The sequence below is a fragment of the Tigriopus californicus genome, chromosome 2 (genome assembly GCF_007210705.1).
Source record: "Tigriopus californicus strain San Diego chromosome 2, Tcal_SD_v2.1, whole genome shotgun sequence".
NCBI lineage: Eukaryota > Metazoa > Arthropoda > Copepoda > Harpacticoida > Harpacticidae > Tigriopus > Tigriopus californicus.
In genome coordinates, this window is record NC_081441.1 from 15,074,815 (window position 1) to 15,099,395 (window position 24,581).

Here is a 24,581-nt window from a genome sequence, read left to right on the forward strand (position 1 = left end):
TAATGTCAGCGCCAGGAATCCAAATTTGGCGCTTCAAACACACGTTTTCAACCAGTTGACACCTCTTCGCTGTGCAATCAATGGACAATGAGGAAAGGTCAGCTTTGCTTCAACTAGTTTGAGGCGCCCAATTTCCAGTTTTCCAATCAAGGCAGTGGCAGGCAGGTTTGTTTGTTGGTAAAAGAGTTCACTTATTCTACAGTGAAATGTAGGCTTTGTAGAAATGTAGGCTCCGCGTTACGTTGGTCTGCTCTTGATCAGAGCAACATTAACACTGAGCCTATTTTCAAAATAAAGCAGAAAAAAGAAACACTTTGATGTTTTCAAGTGATGGCAAGTCATTCTTTTTATACTCACTACTTGCAAAGTAGCAATGTTGTCAAAAGCGTATGTAGTTGACCACGAAACAGGCCGCCGAAAAATCAACTGTTATGTAGTGGTTACTATCCAACTTTGACCACATCTCCTGAGTACTCCAGCATAGTTTTAGACTCAAATTTGGTCGATTTCCCTTATTCGACAAACAAAATGGTGCGATCCTTGGCAATGCTCAAATTCAGTCAAGTGAGTGGTTCAGGAGATACGAAACTTTCGTTTCCGTTGGCAATCCAGTCTCTACTAGCTCTACTAGAAGCCCCGCCTGAACGCTCGAATATGTAGATTACAGAGTTCAGGGCGGAGCGAGAAGGAGGGGAGCATGATGTTATCCCGTAACTTAGGAATGAGTTCTGAAATCTGACATTGAGGAATTAGTTTTGACTGTCTCCAATTGAATATTGCTCTTTGAATGAAAACAAATGGCACTCTGTCGAGGTACCATAAGAACAATATGACTGGGTCACTTCCTCTTGATACACCTGGAGCTAATTAGGAACTTATTCGAGCAATTGTTGACTTCAAGCCTCTTCTATTTTCATTATGTCGCAAGTTTGCGAAACAGAGAGGCCCAAAATTGTTGATTCTGGCTGGCTTTTTCTTCACTTCAAGATCCTCGTGGATGAAACTGAGAATAGCCAGAATATGTTGTGTAACCAAGTAAGAGTAAAGGCCAATCAGTCAATCAATCAATCAATTTGCTAGTAATCTGCTAGTACTTCTTCGCGGGTTCTTCTCGATTCCCGTTCGATTTCTGGCTTAAAACCGAATATTGGATTGATGTCGTCGGTTATCTTCGTAGTATCTGCTTACATTGTAAACTTTCTTCCCACAATCACTGATTGTGAGATGGCATTTAAATCTAGGGACGAGTCCGGGAAAAATCAGCTACTCTTTTCATTCTCTACACTTCAGATTTACCACAACGCCTTCTTTCTCTGACGGAGCACTTGGCCCTCTCATCCTATTGTGACGATCTGGCTCTCTGCAGGAAAGCTCAGGACGAAACTCAACTAAAGTCAAGGATAGAGGCTTATGGCAAGCTCTTTCTGGACTACAGAGCAATCAACCGAATGAAATCCAACCCCGGAAAGACAGGTCTTTTGGTGGTGCGAAAAAGAAAAATGTCAAACCGGCCCCAATGTGCGTTGAACTCGGTGGTGCTCAGGTGGAAGAGCAAGAAGCTATCACAATCCTAGGATTGACGTTTCAGTCTAACCCCACTTTGGACAAACATATTGCCTATCTCTCGAAGGAAGTGGATCGTACATTGGGTATTCTTCAAATTCTTCAGAACGAGATTTCGAGGAGCTCCCTGAAGGTCGTGATCCATGGTCTGGTCAATGGAAAAATCCGCTATTGCTCGGCAGTATACTTACAAGTGCGTTTCATTGAACAAGACCCAATCAACACCTCTCAATCTCAAAATCGACTCCAGATTGCTCTTAATGACGTAGTGCGCTTCTTATCGGGAAAAACAAGACACCACCATATTAGAATCGAACAACTTTTCTCCGTCAACAGCTTCCCCTCACTGAACCTAATTGTAATTCAGAGCTGTTGGGTGGAAGTTTGGAAAATCTCGATAATCAAACAAAAGGAATAGATAAGTCTTTTCTGCGTGTAGTTGATCTTCCCATAGCCACTCGAAGCACAATACTGTAAGATATGACCTTCGGCCCTCTGCGCGGGGCAACCATTTTATTATCAATGCCGTCCAACTGTACAATGCTGTCCCGTTGAATCTCGAACTGTCCAAAGAAATTAGCCTCTTCAAGTCCGCCATCAATCAGTCGCTGCCCACTTATCCCCTGTGATATGTTACCTCAAACAGCATGTCCTAGTCACAAACTAATCCAGACCTGATCGGTGTAACTTGTTAACTTGTACCAAAGATGAACTCATAATAAAAAAAGTACTTGCACTTATAAATACGTACATTCAAATCAAATCAAACCATAGTCAGAGTCTTTTTGAGCACTACGGGGAAGTCGCCCCTCAGGCAATCAATCCTTAGGGCCCTGAAGGGCCGTCCCATTCAAGTGTGAAGAAGCCTCTTAATATATGTTCTCAAAGATCTACAGTGTATACTAATAAACTAAGAAACTAATCCAATGAGATTCGAACTCGCAATAAAGATTTTTTTTTATAAAATAAAGAAGGAAATGATGAATAGAGAAGTAACGAGCTTTGGCAAGACCTAATGGACTCTACATATATGTGTTTAAGATCATCTTGAATTTTTTGTCTCTGTTTTGTATTTTGCAAACCATTGAACGGTAGTGTGTGTATAAGGGGTTTCTTTATGGCGGGAACTCCAATGCAACACTAAGTTCATGAGCGACTTCAACAACAAGATCCTGCACTTACTATAACTACTAAGTCCAACTCTCTTCTTTCTCGGGCTCCTTCATTGTTCAATTTGCTGCCCTCAAATATTCGTAGGGTTTATGTAGGGGTTGATCCAGTAGCAAGATTTAAGTCAGACTTGGACAAGTTTTTCACTAAAATTCCGGATCAACCTTATATTCAAGGATTAGCCAGATCAGCCAACTCCAATTCGTTGGTCGATCAAATAATATTTATAAATAAAAGTCAAGTGTAATAAATAATCTTCTCGTCTTCAACTGCTGGGATTCCAATCCGGTAGCGGTAAGGAAGTCCGCACCAAAAACAAAAAAAATACTATAAGACACAAAATGCTGAGAAGATCAAAGACTTCTTGATGCCACTGTTTGTAGGTAGATGCCAAAAACTGAGGTCCAGATGTGATGCGTAACTTGATGAAGCTAAAAGTGCTGGTGAGAAATAGATGGCATTTGAAGCGCATACTTATGAATGCCTTAACAATCAGATTTTTAATTTTCCTTGATGAGGCCTTTGGTGGAAATATGCCAACACAATTCGGCATTTTTCGAGCTCACAAAACTCCAATGAACAACTTGGATTTTATTGCTTTGTATATTTCTAGCCCAGATTTGATATTTACCTACCCAAAAGAATTATATTTTTCCAAAACCAATGTGGTAGCATTTTGGATCAAATTCAAAAAAAACATATGATGTTTTCGATCATTCATGAGTTATATGAGGATTAGTGGTCCTTTTCTCCTGCGTTGTAACTCCTAAATGTCTCGATCATGTCTACACCCAAATTCTCAGACAATTGATATGCATTTTACCTTCACAAAAAAATATTGCTATTGCTTAATCTAAAGATAGCTCACAAAATAATTTGGCATTACTTAAAACGCACTAAAAACGTCTGTTTTCAAACACTTATTTTACAAATGATAAACAAATTGGACCTTTGTAAAGAACTTATTGAAACTGAGTAAAATGAACATCCTTGAGATCCCATTGACTGTTTGTAGCCCTACTGATTCAACTAAAAAGGTTACATAAAGAAATTGCTTTTGGAGGTTTGTAAGTGATTTTGCATGAAATTTTAAGAGACAAATTAATATTTTACATTTAAGAATAGTAAATTTCTTTTTTATTGCCCGTGAATTTGAGTTTAGATATGACGGAGCTATTTGGAGGCAAAAGGCAATAAAACAGGACCATTGTTTTTCAGATAGCTCAGCAGCGACATAATGTATCATCTTTTAAATTAAGCACAAGCCTAACTAAATATGGTTCAAAATTTCATCAAATACATATTTGAAAATTATATTTTTTCGAAATGTTCTTAGGTATTGAAGTTTTTACTCTGCATTAGAACTCTATTAAAGGAAAAAAAAGATCAAAGTTGTTTCTTGTGGTTTTGCGAGCTTGAAAAGTGCCAAGATGTGCTTGAATATTTCTCGCAAACCATAAACCATGACAAGGGTTTTGAACGCACACTTGGCCATGCCAACTTCTATTTGAGCTTTCGCTCAGCTCAAAGCTGTCATCATGATTGGTGTTCTGTTCTACCATAGAGAAGCATTCAACCCAAAGCTAAACATGAAAGCAGGCACTTCCGTCCAGAGGTGAAGTGATTTCTTGATTCCAATAACTTGAAGATCTTTTAAAAAATAAAAATAAAAAATTGTCTTACCTGAGAATGCCGTCATATCGTTCACGAAGGAGTGGGATGTCTTCAACTTTGGCATATGTCTGGATAATATCAGCTCTGGCATCCTAGATAATTGTATGCATATACGCAGCCTCCGAAGGTGGTGATTTCATCCCAAATATTATTTCGATGAAGCAATTCTCACTGAGTCTTACTACACAAGTTCTCGCGATAAAAAGTCGATCAAGTACGCTCATTTCCATTAATACCAACAAAAACACCAGCGTAAAACCAATGTGAAGGAAATATTATAGCTACCAGTTGTGCTTTCACATTGGGCAAGACCTTAAATCTACATGTCTAACGTCTAGGGGCCTTCTTAATCCTTAATCTTAATCCTAATTATTGAATGGAAGAGAGTCTGAATGGACTTGATCTTACCTGCTGATAGTGCTCGTACTCCGGCAACCCTCATTCTTGAACTGAACAACGTTGAACAACGAAAACACTAAAAGAAAATCAGACAGTGGACTAGCTTCTTCTGGTGTTAGTCATAACACATTGGTGGCGAAGGAATCTGTCCTGCCCTTCTTCTATGAAAACATTGTCAGACACACATAACTAAGAAAATGCCCAATTGCTTTTCTCTGTTCAAGTAATGGAGTTTGAACACTCACCTGAACAATCTCAGACAGATCTGAAGTGAAAAGAGCTGTTTTTTTTCAAAGGACCTTCCTTACCTTTTCCTTCGCGGTGAGTGGCGGATGTTGTCTCGTTAAGATTGGAAAATATAGTTTTCCGAGAACCTCGTGGCTCTCCTACACTAAAATGAGAAGTGGCTAAAATGAGAACAAGTCCCAGAACGGAGGCGACAGTAGCGGATCCAGTCATGATGATCTCGAAGGGATGTTCAAGGCCTGAAACACACAAATGGAATGATGAAGATCAACGCTGTGGTAAGAAAATCTTACACTGAAAGATAATTGCCTGTTGGGCCATGATTGTGGGGCCATGGTTGGGCCAGCTAAGCAATTACTCGGCTCTCGCTCGCCAAGTTTCGGTTGAACAGGGATGGGATCATTCATGAGTGCCAGCTAGCACTCAAGCGAACAATTTCGCGTTACTATAAGGTTGGCACTTTGGAATCTCCTTCTCGGAGTTGTTTGCGAAAGTGATAGAAAATGAATTCTGAAACTTAACATGTTCAATCATATTTTTGAGCATGTCCATTTGGAATCATTGGAAATGGCCAAAAGCATGTAAACAACACCAAGAGTGCCCAACCCTATATTCCTGAGATATGAAGCCCACCGGGTGTGATGGGTGTGCTCGAATAAGAAAAAAGAATGAGAGCCAAGAAATTTCGGACAAAGCAACTATTGGTTAAATGTTCGAACATCATTTTGTTTAATAATTCCTATTTGTTTGTCATCAGTAGGTATCGAGAAAGAATTTTTGCGTAATATGGTTACCTTTTGCAGTATTTTTCCTATTTTGGAGAAGAAAATGATAGCTAGATCAATAGATTATTTTCAGGAACACTGTAATTCTTCAGGCTCTGGGTAAGCAAAAGCTTGTTTTCGCCATGACGTGGGTATGATATAGAAGATATGGAAAGTCAATAATGTTAAAGAGGCCACGCTGCAGCGATGATATCCGATATTGTTGCCTTTTCGAGATTTCTAAAATATCACGAGGATAGTGTGTGGGTGAGGATGTCTCACCTTACCTAACTCTAGGCCACCTCTCTCGTTCGACCCTTCATGGTAGGCATAAAGAGACCTTTTGTAAATGCAATTTCATCTGAGGTGATTAAGCAATTGTTGAGAAGCAATATGGCAATTAAATACTGCACAAGCAAAGTGCAGATGTGTGTCAATTCTAGAGCCATTAGGCAAGGGAACTTGATTTCCTTACAGTATTGCAGCATACGAGTAACCATATACATACTAGAATGAATACTCACATTTTTTTTATCCCCACATTTTCATGTTTGAATCTTTTAAGATTCTCTATTCACAATAATATTACAAAGTTGTATATTTTCCGCTCATTTGCGTACCTAGTCGCATTTTGATTTATGAGCTGGGACAAAAAGATGATTTCGTTATTTATTTTGAACTTGGCAATAACATTGCAAGACTACCTGAAAAGTAAGGATTGTTTTCATGTGAGGTAACAAGGAACCAGAGTGGGCATCATTGACCAAAAAACGAGCATGCATGTATGTACTATCAGTAAGTGAATTTACACTTTTGAGTAAAGGGAAAAACAAACTCATTTGGGCCAGGCTTTCACAATGTTCTCTAACTTGGTTTTTGAAAGATATACTCGATTGGTCTTGCTTCACTTCTTCTGGGTCCATGTTCCAAAACAAGAGCGCTTTTGCAACGAAACTGGTTCTAGGCTGGTTAATGGGTAGGTTCTAGTCAACGTTCCCAACCTTTTTACCCTTTCCTAATTCGCGAGCTCTCTTATGTCTTCAATTTTCCTGATGAAACATCTGTGGACTTGTTCGAACTTTTGCAAACCTGCTGAACCTATTGCAGCCTAAACGGGCAAGGCATGTGTATTCAAGATGTGGCTGAAAAATCGACTTGTAGATAGTTAGCATTTTTATAATATAAGAAAATGGTTGGAGCGCACTTGACTAACGCGCAACAGAGTTATACTCGGGTTCATGAGTTCAAGCCCAGGTCTCCCTCCCCTCGCTCTAGTGGATATTCGCTCGAATGGCAATCGTTAACCCCAAATGGACCAATGCGACTTCACATAACATATTTCGCAATAAACATATATATCTAATATCATTGGACTTACACGTGAGATAGTTTCAACCACCTGTTTGAAAAGCTTTGCCTACTTTCAAGTGGATAATCTCATCGAATTTTTCATTATTTCGGAGGCCTACACCTAAATCAATCATGGGCAAGAAAGACATGCTGAATATCTATTATCTAGTGCTTAATGGTGTCAAAACCCAATAGGCCATATCAGGCTCAGTAACTAAAGAGTAAATTTGATCTGAGACCTCTGCCAAACTACCAGAATTCTGATCGTTCCTAACGCAAACTAGTTTTATATCATTACTCAGGATAAGAGGGAGACCGATTCTACAACTACTAAGCTTCTGAATTGGAGCAATGAAGACGATGAAAAGCAAAAAAGGAACCCTGAGGAACACCCGACTTGACATCATGTGTGTCACTAAGGGATCCCTGACCTTAACGAATGGCTTTCAACTACAAATGAAACTTCTTAACCAACTGAGAAACTTGCCTTGGATCCCAATCTGAAGCAGCCTGATTACTAAAAGGCCATGATCTACCTTGTCAAAGTCAAGTCAGACTACATTGACCGACTCTTGACTTTCTAGTCCCTCAATGACCTGCTCTACATTGGGAAACCGTGACGGCCAGGAGAAAGGACTTCATGGACTTTAAAAAATTCAACAAGTGTGAACTTCATGATCTTCTCGATCAAAGCATTACCAGATACCGGAGCAACTGAGGCTATTATTTCATATGACCTAGTGCGCAGATATGAAATTCCCATCAATTCACAGAATTCATGTTTAATTAGGACTGCGAATTCTTCTACCATGGAATGTATGGGATACGTGGCTCTGGAAATATCAGCTCAGGATAAAAAAGCAAAAGTTCAGGCTTACGTGACGCCAGTCCTTCAAAGATCCTTATTTCTCGCGTGGCACAATCTTGTTAATCTTGGGGTCATTTCGAGCCAATTTCCGGACCCAAGCTGCCACCAAACTTCGTCATTACTTTACAAGACCAATGTGACCGATCAGTTCTCTGCTCGAGAGATCAAAACGTTCCTTGAGACTATGTTTCAAGAGTTTGAAGACGTTTTTTGACGAGGGTGGTGTCTTAAGGCCCATGAACGGTCCACCAATGAAGATTCATGTTAGAAAAGACATCGAAATTACTCCTTCACGTATTCTTACAGCCCGTCAAATACCCTTGGCATATTCAGAACAAGCTAAACGCAACATCTCTGAAGATGTCGACGCTGGAATAATCGAGCCTGTTTCCTGGCCAACATCGTGGACAAGTCCGGCAATGTTTATCCCTAAGCCTAATGGTTCAGACGTCAGAATGGTAACGGATTTCACTGCCTTGAACAAAGTAGTCCAGAGACCAATTCATCCGTTCCCCACGCCATCGGAAGTGGCTTCCTCTGTTCCGGCCAATTCCCAAGTATTCATGACCCTCGACGCCAGGAAAGGATATTGGCAAATTCCGTTAGAAGAAACATCTCGGGATCTAACCACGTTTATAACTCCATATGGCTGTTTTTGATACTGCCGAGCCCCAATGGGTTTAAATGCAAGCGGTGATGAATATTGCTTTCGGGGTGATCAAGCCTTGCATGGTCTTGAAGGAGTGCGGAAAATCGTGGATGATATCTACAGACCCAGAATGATGGTTTCAATCGCTTGGTTCAATGTGGGTCTTGTAGTTTAATTCCGGCCGAGACCCGTTATGCGGTTTGCGAGTTGGAGACTCTCGCCATTAAATGGGCTATCTTGAAGGCACGGATATATTTGGAAGGAACTACCTTGGAGAGAGATAGCTCTTTCAAGTCGCCATCAAATCAGTCGTTTGCCCACGATTATCCCCCGTGATATGTGTTTACCTCAATACCAGCATGTCCTAGTCACTAACAATCCAGACCTGATCCGGTGTAATCTTGTTAACTTGTACCTAAGATGAACTCATATAAAAAAAAGTACTTGCACTTATAAATACAGTACATTAATCAAATCTAAACCATAAGTCAGGATCTTTTTGAGGCACATAACGGGGTAAGTTCGCCCTCTCAGTGCAATCAATCCTTAGGGCCCCTTGAAGGGCCCGTTCCCATTCAAGTGTGAAGAAGGCCTCGCTTAATATATGTCTCAAAGATTAGCATGTATACTAATAAATAAGAAACTAATCCAATGAGATTCCGACTCGCAATAAAGATTTTTTTTTTAAATATAAATAAGAAGGAAATGATGAATAGAAGAAGTATGAGCTTTGGCAAGACGTAATGGACTGGCTGAGGCATTATTATGGTTGTTTAAGATCATGGGCTTGTATATGTTTGGTGTGTTTTGTCTCTGTGTTGTATTTTGCAAACCATTGAAGGGTAGTGTGTGTATAGTAAGGGGTTTTCTTATGGCGGGAACTCAATGCAACACTAAGTTCATGAGCGACTTCAACAACAAGATCCTGCACTTACTATAACTACTAAGTCCAACTCTCTTCTTTCTCGGGCTCCTTCATTGTTCCAATTTGCTGCCCGAATCAAATATCGTAAGGGTTTTATGTAGGGGTTGATCCAGTAGCTAAGATTTTAAGTCAGACTTGGGCAAGTTTTTCACTAAAATTCGCGGATCAACCTTATATTCAAGGAATTAGCCAGATCAGCCAACTCCAATCGTTGGTGCGATCAATAATATTTATAAATAGGAAAGTTCAAGTGTAATAAATAATCTTCTCGTCTTCAACTGCTGGGATCCATCCCGGTAGTCGTAAGGAAGTCCGCACCAAAAAAAAAAAAATTGACTATAAGACACAAAATGCTGAGAAGAAGTCAAAGACTTTCTTGATGCCACTGGTTTTGTAGGTAGATTGCCAAAAACTGAGGTCTAGATGTTGATCGTAACTTGATGAAAGCTAAAAGTGCTGGTGAGAAATAGATGGCAATTTGAAGCGCCATACTTAATGAATGCCTTAAACAAATCAGATTTTTAATTTTCCTTGATGGAGGGCCTTTGGTGGAAAATATGCCAACACAATTCGGGCATTTTTCGAAGCTCACAAAAACTCCAATGAACAACTTTGGATCTTTATTGCTTTTGTATATTTCTAGCCCCAGATTTTGATGATTTTGCCTACCCAAAAGAATTAATATTTTTTCCAAAACCAATGTGGTAAGCATTTTGGATCAAATTTCAAAAAAAAACATATTGATTTTTCGATTCATTCATGAAGTTATATGAGGATTAGTGGTCCTTTTCTGCCTGCGTAGTAACTCCTAAATGTCTCGATCAATGTCTATCACCCAAATTCTCAGACAATTGATATGCATTTTAAACCTTCACAAAAAAAATACTTGCTATTGCTTAATCTAAAAGATTAGCTCACAAAAAAATTTTGGCATTACTTAAACGCACTAAAAACGTCTGTTTTCAAACACTTTATTTTAAACAAATGATAAACAAATTGGACCTTTGTAAAGAACTTATTGAAAACTGAGTAAAATGAACATCCTTGAGATCCCATTTGACTGTTTGTAGCCCTACTGATTCAACTTAAAAAAGGTTACATAAAGAAATTGCTTTTTGGAGGTTTGCTAAGTGATTTTGCATAAAATTTTGGAGAGACAAATTAATATTTTACATTTGAGATAGTAAAATTTCTTTTTTATTGCCCGTGAATTTGAGTTAGATATGACCGGAGCTATTTGGAGGCAAAAGGGCAATAAAACAGGACCATTGTTTTCGAATAGGCTCAGCAGCGACATAATGTATCAATCTTTTAAATTAAGTACAAGTCCTAACTAATATGGTTCAAAACTTTCATCAAATACATATTTGAAAATTATATTTTTTCGAAATGTTCTTAGGTATGAAGTTTTTACTCTGGCGTTAGAACTCTATTAAAGGAAAAAAGATCAAAGTTGTTTCTTGTGGTTTTGCGAGTTTGAATATTTCTCGCAAAACATAAACCATGACAAGGGTTTTGAACGCACACTTGGCCATGCCAACTTCTATTTGAGCTTTTCGCTCAGGCTCAAAGCTGTCATCATGATTGGTGTTCTGTTCTACCATATGAGAAGCATTCAAACCAAAGCTAAACATGGTAAAGCAGGCACTTCCGTCCAGAGGTGAAGTGATCTTGATTCCAATAACTTGAAGATCTTTTAAAAAAAAAAATTGTCTTACCTGAGAATGCCGTCATATCGTTCACGAAGGAGTGGGATGTCTTCAACTTTGGCATATGTCTGGATAATATCAGCTCTGGCATCCTAGATAATTGTAATGCATATAACGCAGCCTCCGAAGGTGGTGATTTCATCCCAAATATTATTTCGATGAAGCAATTCTCACTGAGTCTTAACTACACAAGTTCTCCGCGATAAAAAGTCGATCAAGTACGCTCATTTCCATTAATACCAACAAAAACACCAACGTAAAACCCAATGTGAAGGAAATATTAATAGCTACCAGTTTGTGCTTTCACATTGGGCAAGACCTTAAATCTACATGTCTAACGTCTAAGGGGCCTTCTAATCTCTTAATCTTAATCCTAATTTATTGAATGGAAGAGACGTCTGAATGGACTTGATCTTACCTCTGATAGTGCTCGTACTCCGGCACCCTACATTCTTGAACTGAACAACGTTGAACAACGAAACACACTGAAAGAAATCAGACAGTTGCACTAGCTTTTCTGGTGTTAGTCATAACACATTGGTGGCGAAGGGAATCTGTCCTGCCCTTCTTCTATGAGAAACATTGTCAGACACACATAACTAAGAAAATGCCCAATTGCTTTTCTCTGTTCAAGTAATGGAGTTTGAACACTCACCTGACAATCTCAGACAGATCTGAAGTGAAAGAGCTGTTTTTTTTTTCAAAGGACCTTCCTTACCTTTTCCTTCGCGGTGAGTGGCGGATTGTTGTCTCGTTAAGATTAGAATATATAGTTTTCCGAGAACCTCGTGGCTCCCTCCTACAATAAAATGAGAAGTGGCTAAAATAAGAACAAGTCCCAGAACGGAGGCGACAGTAGCGGATCCAGTCATGATGATCTCGAAGGGATGTTCAGCCTGAAACACACAAATGGAATGATGAAGATCAAACGCTGTGGTGAAAAATATTCAACTGAAAAATAATTGTCTGTTGGGCCATGATTGTGGGCCATGGTTGGGCCAGCTAAGCAATTACTCGGCTCTCGCTCGCCAAGTTTTCGGTTGAACAGGGATGGGATCATTTCAGGAGTGCCAGCTAGCACTCAAGCGAACAATTTCGCGTTACTATAAGGTTGGCACTTTGGAATCTCCTTTCTCGGAGTTGTTTGCGAAAGTGATAGAAAATGAATTCTGAAACTTAACATGTTCCAATCATATTTTTGAGCATGTCCATTTGGAATCATTGGAAATGGCCAAAAAGTATGTAACAATAAAAACACAAGAGAGTGCCCAACCCTATATTCCTGAGATATGAAGCCCACCGGGTGTGATGGGTGTGCTCGAATAAGAAAAAAAGAATGAGAGCCAAGAAATTTCGGGACAAAGCAACTATTGGTTAAATGTTCGACAATCATTTTGTTTAATAATTCCTATTTGTTTGTCATCAGTAGGGTATCGAGAAAGTATTTTTGCGTTATGTTACCTTTTGTAAGTATTTTTCCTATTTTGGAGAAGAAAAATGATAAGAATAGATCAATAAGATTTATTTTCAGGAACACTGTAAATTCTTGCAGGCTCTGGGTAAGCAAAAGGCTTGTTTTTCGCCATGACGTGGTATTGATATAGAAGAATATGGAAAGTCAATAATGGTTAAAGAGCACGCTGCAAGCGATGATATCCGATATTGTTGCCTTTTCGAGATTTTCTAAAATATCATCGAGGATAGTGTGGTGGTGAGGATGTCTCACCTTACCTAACTCTAGCCACCTCTCTCGTTCGACCCTTCATGGTAGGCATAAAGAGACCCTTTTGTAAATGCAATTTCATCTGAGGTGATTAAGCAATTGTTGAGAAGGCAATATGGCAATTAAATACTGCACAAGCAAAGTGCAGATGTGTGTCAATTCTAGAGCATTAGGCAAGGGAACTTGATTCCCTTACAGTATTGCAGCATACGAGTAACCATATACATACTAGAATGAATGCTCACATTTTTTTTATCCCCACATGTTCATGTTTGAATCTTTTTCAGATTCTCTATTCACAATAATATTACAAAGTTGTATATTTTCCCTCATTTGCGTACCTAGTCGCATTTTGATTTACGAGCTGGGACAAAAAGATGAATTTCGTTATTTATTTTGAACTTGGCAATAACATTGCAAGACTACCTGAAAAGTAAGGGGATTGTTTTCATGTGAGGTAACAAGGAACCAGAGGTGGGCATCATTGACCAAAAAACGAGCAGGCATGTAGTGCTATCAGTAAGTGAATTTACACTTTTGAGTAAAGGGAAAAACAAACTCATTTGGGCCAGGCTTTCACAAATGTTCTCTAACTTGGTTTTTGAAAGATATCCTCGGTTGGTCTTGCTTCACTTTCTTCTGGGTCCATGTTCCAAAAACAAGAGCGCTTTTGCAACGAAACTGGTTCTAGGCTGGTTAATGGGTGGGGTTCTAGTCAACGTTCCCAACCTTTTTACCCTTTCCTAATTCGCGAGCTCTCTTATGTCTTCAATTTTCTTGATGAAAACATCTGTGGACTTGTTCGAACTTTTGCAAACCTGCTGAACCTATTGCAGCCTAAATGGGCAAGGCATGTGTATTCAAGATGTGGCTGAAAATCGACTTGTAGATAGTTAGCATTTTTATAATATAAAGAAAATGGTTGGAGCGCACTTGACTAACGCGAACAGAGTTATACTCGGTTCATGAGTTCAAGCCCAGGTCCCCCTCCCCTCAATATAGTGGATATTCGCCTCGAATGGCAATCGTAACCGCCAAAATGGACCAATGCGACTACACATAACATATTTCGCAATAAACATATATATCTAATATCATGGGCTTAAACGTGAGATAGTTTCAACCACCTGTTTGAAAAGCTTTGCCTACTTTCAAGTGGATAATCTCATCGATTTTTTCATTATTTCGGAGGACTACATAAATCAATCATGGGCAAGAAAGACATGCTGAATATCTATTATCTAGTGCTTAATGGTGTCAAAACCCAATAGGCCATATCAGGGCTCAGTAACTAAAGAGTAAATTTGATCTGAGATCTCTGCCAAACTACCAGAATTCTGATCGTTCCTAACGCAAACTAGTTTTATATCATTACTCAGGATAAGAAGAAGAGAACGCGATTCTACAACTACTAAGCTTCTGAATTAGAGCAATGAAGACGATGAAAAGCAGAGGACCTAAAATGGAACCCTGAGAACACCCGACTTGACATCATGTGTGTCACTAAGGGATCCTCGACCTTAACGAATGGCTTTCAACTACAAATGAAACTTCTTAACCAACTGAGAAACTTGCCTTGGATCCCAATCTGAAGCAGCCTGATTAACAAGGCCATGATCTACCTTGTCAAAGTCAAGTCAGACTTCATTGACCGACTCTTGACTTTCTAGTCCCTCAATGACCTGCTCTACATTGGGAAACCGTGCCGGCCAGGAGAAAGGCTTCATGGACTTTAAAAAATTCAACAAGTTTGAACTTCATGATCTTCTCGAACACGAATGTGAATGTAAAATTCGAAGTGATAGAAATGGCTATTATAATTACTGGGAGTGACTTATCTCTTCCTTTGGAACTCAGAAAAATATTGGCTCACTTCAGAGAGGAGAGAGAGGAGATTTGCTTCCAGCACCCGGGTTTGAAATGAAGACAACTGGGGAAAGATTATTTATTTGCTTGCGCTTCTATTTTGACCGCATGGCTACGCTGTCTGCTAACAACAAAGATGGAAGTTCAATATAATTTAAATTGCAATATGTCCAACTTCAGAGGAAATGAGGTGAATAAACGCCACCAATGTCCGTTCTCAGGTTTTGCAGTGCGTCCAAGTACGGACAAACTCATGTCAATGCATTGGTCTTCTAGCCGTTGACTTCACGAACAAGGCTTGTTATTACAGTTGACCGTAAGGGTGTTGAATTAGACCAGTGGGAGTTAAACTAGCTGCAGTTCTTTCTTATGCGTTAATTCCCCCCCCCCCCTTATTTTGAAGCCTCCCGTGGTTCACCAAAAATAAATGTGTGTGCTATGTTTAAGAAGCAGGACGGTCTTCGCTCAATTAGTAAGGAACCACAGATTGCAAATGGTCGCAATTTCAGTCTTCCGACCAATTCTTAATTATTTCCTCTATTCTCACGTGACGTGCAATTTGCCTCCTATTCAACAGGAAAATCCAGATTGCCAGATCCACAGACCATTGGAATCACATCCAATGGTGTATGCCAGAGCCAATGGAAGATATCATTACGTTCCAGGTTCTAGGTTCGGCAGGTGACATTCCAACGGTAATTACGACACGAAAAGACCGAAAAAATGCTCATCAACATGGTTTGCGGCTTGTTATTGCTCTCCACTTCGATGCATGGAGCCACAAAATGACGAGATAGACATGATGTAGTAGATGTTAATTGATACTAAAACGGAAGGAGGAAAGTTCTTCGCTAGAAATTGAAGTGCAACGAATTAGAGGCGACCACTTGGTCGGTTGAATTGATAAATGCGCATATCAGTAAAGGGCCTGGACAAGCTCTCTTTAATTTGTGCCCAAGCCATTTTCACAAATTCGGCAATTTGTTAAAAGACAACAATGCCACTACGAGCAAGCTGCTCCCAATAGTTTGAACAGAATTGTAAGAAAGTAAACGCACTAATTTTTAGACTTGAACAAGTCAGCCAGATCTACGTAAAAGATGCCAAGCACTAACCAATGATAATTGGACATCGTACCTTTGGCTGGCCCTCTTGCTAATGGCTGCGGAAAGTATACTTGAACATTAGCCTGTCGTTCATTAATCTAAGCACAAAGAAAGCTTTGGACACCTGATGGACGAGTACTGGGCAGCTCGCTTTCCCTATTTTCCCTATTCGTTTAGGATTAAGTCTGTTCTTGGCGAAAGAACATAGCTTTGTCGTTTATGATCGAGATTTTTTGTCTTCAAATTCAAAAAGTATAAACTCTTGGATTCATTGGATATGCATTTTCTGAACATGATTTCATGATACATGATGATGATGAAGATGATGATACAGTTCATCTTTATGCCATTTTTGGAGATTGGGGGCCCGCTCTCAGTTCTAGGGTTGTTCAAGTGTTGGTGCGCTATCATAAATCCACATTTTGCTTCATACTGTACCGATGCTCGCCCCCACCAGGAGGGTATGTCGTTGATTTTAAATGAATGGTTCAGAGTCGGGGAGATTCCAAACGGCATGAAGGAAAATGAGTCCAAGCTGAAAGCCACACTCGTAAGCCAGATGATGAGTAAAATTGGGTACTTCTGTTTCTGATGATCAGAAAAATAATCGCTTTGTAATTGTTGCCAATTGAGTTCCATTTTTGGAAACGAACAGTCAACCAGCCACTTTTTTCCACCTCCTCGGGCTCCCATTTCCCGTTGGGCTGACTTCGCAAAATCCATCAAGATATTTGGGAAATCTCATCAATTTTAGATAATCGTTTTTTCATAACAGGGTAGAAAAATTACCCTCTATCTTAGATTGTTGAAGCTGTAGTAGGCATAGGGCTTGTTCATTCCAAAGCATCTGGTCTCAACGCTTTGGAGTAATTGGTGGTCATTCCATGGTAGATAGAATCCTTTTAGAGGCAACCGACAATGCACACTCACTTCAGATCCAGAGCCGAAGTCATTGGTCTGGACCAAATGCGCTCCTCTTACTAAGGTTTCTAAATTTTACTAAACCAGGCCTTAGCATGACCGAGCCAAATCTTCAGCTATTTTCAGTGATGCTGAAATGAATCTTTGTTGACGTCCGACATGTCGTGCACTCATGCTCCTTGTTTAATGGGACATCTGTGGCCATCTCTCAAAACAACGATTCCAGCAACTCTGTTTTGACTTCTAACTTCATATTTGGTGGACTCATCGATCAATTCTCAAGATCGTCCACTCCCATGGTAATAACATGTATTAGTTCGTACGATTGTGATTACCTGGCCAACAACCATTCTGAAGCCGGAAAATTGCGCGATAGTTCTCAGTCGGGAAAGATCTGGTCTAAGAGCAAGACCTGAGTTTGGATACTTTAGAAAGGTAGTTCTGTATCAACCGAAACCCGACTCTTTCCTCTCTTCACTTGGCACTTGTCAGTTTTTCTTAACCATTCTTATACTTGTCAATTTTTCTATACTTGTCGTTTTTTCTAGACCAGTCGTGATTACTTGATCAACATGAGGGCTTCCACGATGGAGACGATCGTACCTTGGTGATGCTTTTGGTGGGTCTGCATTCCATCACATTATCCGATGGTCGCAGAAATCATGCGGGAAGGAACGGAAAACTACGTAAGTATTCCTAAGTACGGTGACAAATACCTTTATGAGACGCTGATCAAGGGCTGTATTTGTTAAAGGTGATAAGATATGGCATCATTGTCGATGACATAAGTTCTAATATTCCTTTTTAGGCAAAAGAACTGTAGGAAAAAGTAATTGAATGAATTTTCTAATACAGTCAATAAATGAATTTGGGTAGAATGATTTAAATAGTATTTAAAAGTCACAGATATGTATCGCTGGATTGTGTCTTAAGCTCTAATAAATCAATAATAGTACTCTAATTGCATATCACGTCCTAAAACGCCCTATTTTACTAATGTCAGACATAAGATGTTTTACTCTTTTACTTGTAAGATGTTTTTCTTCCTTTTTTATGATCATGTATCATTCGAACAACATTAAGGGCTCCATTTATTTGCATTACAAAAAGTGGCATTGCCCAGGGAAATTTCAGCTGCATTTTAGGATGCAGAAATAACTTAGATTTTGGGAGTCGGAATGACTAAAACTTTAGACACAAATATTATCATTATTTATTTTTGAGCTTCTGCGCTCGAATTTGCTCAAATCATGTTGTGCTTTTCAAGTCGTTGACAAGCGTCCTATACCTCTTCTGCTTATGCTTGGTGCACAAGCAACTTTGAAGGGTTATGAGCATCGTCATGAAATGTAATTGTTGGTATTAAATGTTCTCAAGTCGATATGAACCGGCATTGAAAAGAATAGAAAACCATTTTTTAATATATTTTTTCATTTTTTAAGTTTTTGTTGGGTTTAATTACTTACGCCAAACATCTCTAAAACCGTGCATATTCGGCATTAATGAACGCAAATTTTAAATTATTTAAATCGACCTGTTGATCGCTGATTTTTTGACCACAAATCAGATATTTTTTTAGAGTTGGCTTAACATGGAAACTTTCTTCCGTTACCTTTGGGTACATGTAAAATCAGGCAATTTCGGGAAAAATATGTTAATATATTGTCATAGTACAATTTGATAGAAAACGAAGCAATCTGTTGTTGAGCAGAGTAACATCACCTCTAAAAAGCCTGTCATCTTGGGTCGTGTTCCCTCTTGTTTCTACATTTGTTTGTCCACGCCTAAGCTAGGACAAGTAAAAAGACAATAGTAGGCTAATTCAACGATTTGATCTTTTCAAAACATTTTGAAGTTATTGTGATAAAGCACAGGTTGCTTATCAACACCATCGTATTGAGATCCCTCCTTTGTTTTTCAGTGTCCTTGTTCCAAATCATTAAGTGAGTAGGCAACTTTTCAACTTATAATATCGATTATTCTTTACCCTACTTGATTCTGTTTATTCATCCCAAAAGTGCGTCGAAATTTTTTCCTTACTTGTCAGACACTTCTGCACGGTGCATTTCACATTTGCTTTCTCGATCTTGACTAAAATCCCCTAAATGGTTGATATAGTATGTTTGATTTGCGCCAAATTAATCAGTCCCTTTGCTTCTATGCTTCAAGTTTTCCCAATGAGCCTTGCATCGGAAATGCGGGCAAAAACGGGACTTGCTATACTCCGGAGGAATGCACTACCAAAGGCGGGAGCGCCGCTGGAACCTGCGCTCAAGGCTATGGAGTCTGCTGTTCATGTAATGTATTCATTGACAATCATTCTAGCACAAGACCACCCACTTGAGGATAAAAGTGCACAAGGGATTACCGACTCCTACATTGTAAGATTTCCGGTCTTGAGTTCAATTTCTATTTCAGTCACTGTCAATTGCGGAGGCACGCGCTCGGAGAATTGCACGTATTTCGAATCATCCGGCAACGAGGCTGGTTCTTGTTTGGCCACTATTTGTCCTTGCAGCGATAACATTTGCCAATTGAGGCTCGACTTTGACCAATTTATCATATCCGGGCCTTCAACTTCGGTTGATGNTCCTTCTAACTTCCGTATTTGGTCAAGCTGTTGTGGATGGTCAAGAGAGTACTTTGGCTGGCGCTTGCTTAACTGACTCGTTTTCCGTGTCAAGTCCATCGGGATGTGCACCACCCTCGATTTGCGGCACGAACAGTGGAGAGCACAGTAAGTGTGTCGGTTGATGATTTTTGTATGAAAATATGGAAATGCTATACTAATGTCTATGAGTATGAAGCATAAGGAAGCCGTGCTTTTAGAACGGTAAATTTCCGGTAAAAGGTAACCAAAACACGGGTAAGAACTTTTGTCAGAAGTCAAGTTGCTAAAGATTCATGTTAACTGTGGATGTGGACAACAAGGTTATGACATTCTTCGAGTCTGCCAGCTTTCACCTTGTTCTATAAATTGAGGAATTATGGTAGTCGTATTTGTAATACTTGACTGGCTGGCAGGTACTAAAGGGATTAATGTGCCTGCAACGGCAGTTTGCAAACCTATATTGCTGAGTTTGAACTTTTACTATTGAGCTAACCTAGGTATAGATTTGATATTCATTTGAATAATTTATCTAGCATCGTTATTTATTTTCACTGGTGAAGCCTGAATTCCAATCCACATCACTCTTGGCTGTTAGAATGACCAAGGATGTGTCCCACAAGATTTCAAACATTCAAATGGGTGTCCAATTTTCAAGAGTATTTACAGTTTCAAGTACCGTCGGAAAACGAATGGAAGGCGTCGTCATAAATGATTTAACGTGGCACCTAAAATGTGCTCTACTCCGCACAACATGGATTTCGCAAAGTTGGATCTTGGGCCAGAAATCTAACTATATATACTTAGATAAAGTGATAAACACTCTTGACAAAGGCCAACCAATGGCTGTCAATGGTCTTGATCTTAAAAAAGCGTTTGATCTCGGTAGACCTGAAAAGTGGATATACAAAATTGCCAAGTGCAGAATCGGAGGTGAGGGGCTAAGGTCGATGGAAGAAAGACTGACTTCCAAACGTCATGAATATATGTGCTCATGATAACCGGCTCTTCGTCATAATGGGCCAATATCATCATTGGAGTTCCACAGGGATCATCTTAGGTCACTCATCATTCCTGATTTACATCCATTATCATGGCTCAGATTTGGTGATTCCCCCTCTGCTTATTCTCTGATGATGAAAAGTTTTTGGATAGTGTAGAACAAACGAAAAATACGTACCAAAATGCTAGAAATGCAAAAAAATGGACTCGGTATTATCCACGGATAAATTGGACTTAAGGAACCACTTCCTAAAAAAGAGTTCGCCAATTTTGACACCAATCAAACGTCTGTATGAAAAGCAATATGTTCTTGAAACTCAGCATGACGTGGGCACAAAATGACAGGCCTAGCACCAGGTTGCCAAGATCCTACCAACGTGCTGCTAGCTGGTAGACCCTACCAATTCTGTCCAGTAGTAGTGACGTCGTCCTTGATTAGGCCCACTCAGAGAGAAGTTAAAATACCAGAAGCCAATGACAATTTCGCGGCCCCGAGCCCAGTTTTTTAAAGCCAAGAAGTGCCTCTAAGATCGAGAAAAGATCCAACTTCTATAGGATAGTACAACTCTCTTTAGGTGTAAGTTTGCTTTACAAAGCTCGCTTTAGATCCCAGGTACTTGGTGACGATAAAAACAATCTGCTTTTGGGAACGAATCTCAGACTTGCGGACAGGTTTGCGGATTGGTAATTTTGCCGTTAAATGACTCGAGAAAAAAAGTAATTCGTGGAATCCCGGAAACTTCATCACTTTGTTTTACAGTTGATTTGCGTTTGATGTTTCACCTTCAAGTCACATGCAACCTGGGAACTCTAGGTTTCCTAAAAAGGAATCTCATGATGGAACTATTTCTAAAGAAAGTGATAGCATTATGATAATTTAAAAAAAAATCTTTATTGCGAGATCTTTCTCATTGGATCACAGGTTTGTTTTTACAATGTTTACAATCTATATATATATTATTTCGTCCCATTCTGGGTTCTGGTGCCGCCATTCGAGGCGATGATCCACTAGATGAGGTGGGGGTGACCTAGGATCGAACCCATGAACCCGAGCTTAACTCGGTCGCGCGTTAACCAAGTGCGCTAGAACCATCTCCTAATTAGGGCCGGCCAAAACTTGCATCTTGCAAATTCTGCAAGCTTTGCCAAAAAACAAATCCCAAAATGTTCTGCAACTTTATTGCATCTGCAAAATTTGCAATTTTGTCAGCAATGTTTGATACTTTTCTACAATATATTATGCAATTTCACTCACTTCAGCACAAAAGAAAATAATGTTTCGGCAGTTTGTGATTTTTTCAAAGTAAATTTGTGTCAATTTGGGAGAGAAAGTCGTAAGATTGAAGTTTTTCTCATTTTTTTCTAAAAAAGCTCTTTGACATGAAAGTGCAAAATAGGTTACAGACATATGAACTACTCCCCACCAGCAAATATAGCATTTATATTCCATCCATCCATTTCGATTACCCTGGCCTTTTTTATCATTGCAGTTTTTGAGGTGCACTATATTGAAGGTTGGGAAGCAGTTTGCTTGTACAACATAAATCTTAAAAAATCAGACACTTCTTAACATGTTTCCATGGGGTGTCAGTAAATAGCTGGGAGATGCATAGAAAACCATAACTAGAATGCTTAAGTGCAACAGGAGCTGTACCGCATGAGCATGTTTTCAGGTCAGCTGACGCTGGTGGAAATGGGACAAAGATATTTTGTTAAATCTCGCTTCAGGCAAGTTCAATTATTCTCATGAAACGTTTTTTATTCCTCTTTAATCTTAATTTCTTTTGAATCTTACAAATATACAGGTAGAAAGAGTGGTAGAATAATAAAAAACATGCTTTTTAGGGCATAATACACGTAACATGTCAAAAAAGAATTGGACATTAGTAGAGCAAATCATGTACTCTATTGATTGCCCTTATTTAGTAACGCATCTCGAAAATCTCGAAAGTGTAACAAAATGTATCCGAAATTGCAACGCAATGATAAGGCATTCGGAATTTCGTTTTAATCTCCCAACAATGTGTTTGAATGTGGGCGACATGATTGCGCCTATACGTAAACAAGGTAATTCCGACACCTCTGGAGGTCAGCCTGAACCCAGGCTTGTTCCTTGTGTTTCAGTTAAGTGTTTCCACCACATGGATGAAAACTTCAACTTGAGCCCCATTTTAACCTCTTCAAAATTTCGTTCTTAAAAATGTGGTCGGACAACTTACTCAAACCCGTTTTATGAAGCGTGCTGGACGAGAGCAATTGCTTGACAAGGAGTCCTATTAGGGGTTTCTACTCTGAATTTGGACGAGCCGTCAACGATTCAAATTTGCACCATAGTTGTCCTAAGTAGCTTGACTACGAATGAAACATTTTTTCCACCAGCGACAGCTGTGACGAAAATATGCGATCGCAGCGCCCTTGATCGATCTATATATGAAGTTATCTATGGGGAGATGGATTGCTAATTTGGAAAGAATTGGCCTGCTACCATTTTCAATCAACTAGAAAATAGTGTAATCTTATCTCTAACCTGTAATGAGACTTATTCTTAATGACACAACATTGTTGAGCAATTGTTTCACTGTGACAATACTAATTTGCTGTTGATTAAAAAGATTTCTTTTTATTATGCAATAGTAAAGATACAAAGACAAGATTCCGGTTCAGCTGATTGGTCTGAGAGGCAGCATGAACAATGCAAAAATCCTCTCCCCAGGTTTGCTCATTTGTTTACTTGTAACAAAGTCAAATGACAGCTTTCTCGCTCGGCCTGCCATCTGATGATGCGTGTCCCAATTGAGGAATTTTCCCGTTTTTTCGTCACATCTAGGGACTTGGTTAGCCAGGTATCAAACCAGTATCCGCAAATTAGAGAGCAGATGCTCAACCAATACGTTATTACACCTAGCCTCTTCTACACAGGTATGGTGGGTTCAAATTACGGTCCTCAAAGTTATTGTGACAGATTTTTCATTTTGACAATTGACTATTGCTTGATTTGACAGGCAAAAATAGTCTCTACAACCCTCCAGAATCAGTTAGTCCCTATGAATCAAAAAGTTTATTTGCAAATTTTTGTGCAAATTCAGTTGATTTGTAATGCAAATTTGCTGTCAATATAGACCATTTTTTTAAGAAAGTTTTGACCGGCCCTAGTAATAACTCCACTATTTGAAAAATGATCTGAAAAAGTTTTGAATGCAAAATTCCACTTGTAAAGAAATCAGATTTTTGATAACCAGCCATAGGGGGAACATGCTATGATGGTTCACATAATGAAGCTTTAAGGCGATGATGAAACTCATTAGATTTGGGCTCACGATCAGGTTTTACACTCAACAATTATTTGGTTTTGTAATGTTAAAATTCAAAAAACCAAGCAAAACCCCAGTGTTGTGGTTCAGTTGGCCCTTTTCTCGAGTTCCACAGACCTTTATTTATTAATGCACGGACTTCTAGATAAATGGACTGCGAACGAGCTTCCCGCCAAATCGGCCTGCTCTTGGTCATAGCCACTCTGAGCCACTTTTCGAATTAAAGTAATAAAACAAGAAACGTAGATCTCCTCAATTAACGGTAGGTCAATTTTATATCATCTACATGCAAAGTTGATCGTTTCAAAGTTATGTTGTCAAAAGCTTATGTAGCTGACCAAGAGCAGGCCGAAAATTCAAATTTTATGTACTGTTTACTAAATAACGTTGAACATGTCTCCTGAGTTCCCTAAACATAGGTTTGGGCTCAAACTTGGCTGAGTTCATCTATTCAACAAGATCTTGGGGTCGTATGAAGTGTTTATTTGGAATAAGATGAGCGGTTTAGGAGATAGGATATTTTTGCTTCCGTTTGCAGTCCATATCTTTAGAAGTCCGTGATTAATGTCATCCCTGCACTATGCACGAGAAGAAAAGTTCTTTAGTTCATTTTTCCGTTTTGTGTCAAAGGGCCGTTTGGACACTCTTAGGCGGCTTGGACTAGCTTGAGCCGTTACTTATTTCTTCCCCTTTTTAGCACTTCCATGGACTCAATCACGAATGTCAT

The 24,581-nt window shown here is 39.3% G+C and overlaps 2 protein-coding genes across 5 annotated transcripts in view; one reads left to right on the forward strand and one right to left on the reverse strand.

Annotated features, from left to right (window-relative positions):
- The window catches only part of LOC131893072 (uncharacterized), a 59,401-nt gene that overhangs the window by 13,300 nt on the left and 21,520 nt on the right, over nt 1-24,581 (reverse strand). The window contains exons 1-2 of one of the 2 annotated variants that reach the window (XM_059243003.1): nt 5,115-5,535; nt 4,816-4,882 (exon numbers count right to left, since the gene is read on the reverse strand). The exons of the other annotated variant lie outside the window; for it this stretch is intronic. Coding sequence (XP_059098986.1) covers nt 4,816-4,882; nt 5,115-5,265 — 218 coding nt within the window. The 5' untranslated portion in view covers nt 5,266-5,535. Of the gene's footprint in view, nt 1-4,815; nt 4,883-5,114; nt 5,536-24,581 lie in introns of those variants that run through there. 2 annotated transcript variants of the gene reach the window in all.
- The window catches only part of LOC131893075 (uncharacterized), a 12,429-nt gene continuing 4,958 nt past the window's right edge, over nt 17,111-24,581 (forward strand). Inside the window, exons 1-5 of one of the 3 annotated variants that reach the window (XM_059243006.1) lie at nt 17,111-17,232; nt 17,482-17,619; nt 18,855-18,876; nt 19,103-19,230; nt 19,352-19,670. In XM_059243006.1, the coding sequence (XP_059098989.1) occupies nt 19,520-19,670 (151 nt within the window). In that variant the 5' untranslated portion in view covers nt 17,111-17,232; nt 17,482-17,619; nt 18,855-18,876; nt 19,103-19,230; nt 19,352-19,519. Of the gene's footprint in view, nt 17,372-17,481; nt 17,620-18,854; nt 18,877-19,102; nt 19,231-19,351; nt 19,671-24,581 lie in introns of all 3 variants that reach the window. The other 2 variants (XM_059243005.1, XM_059243007.1) reach the window with 2 other exon arrangements.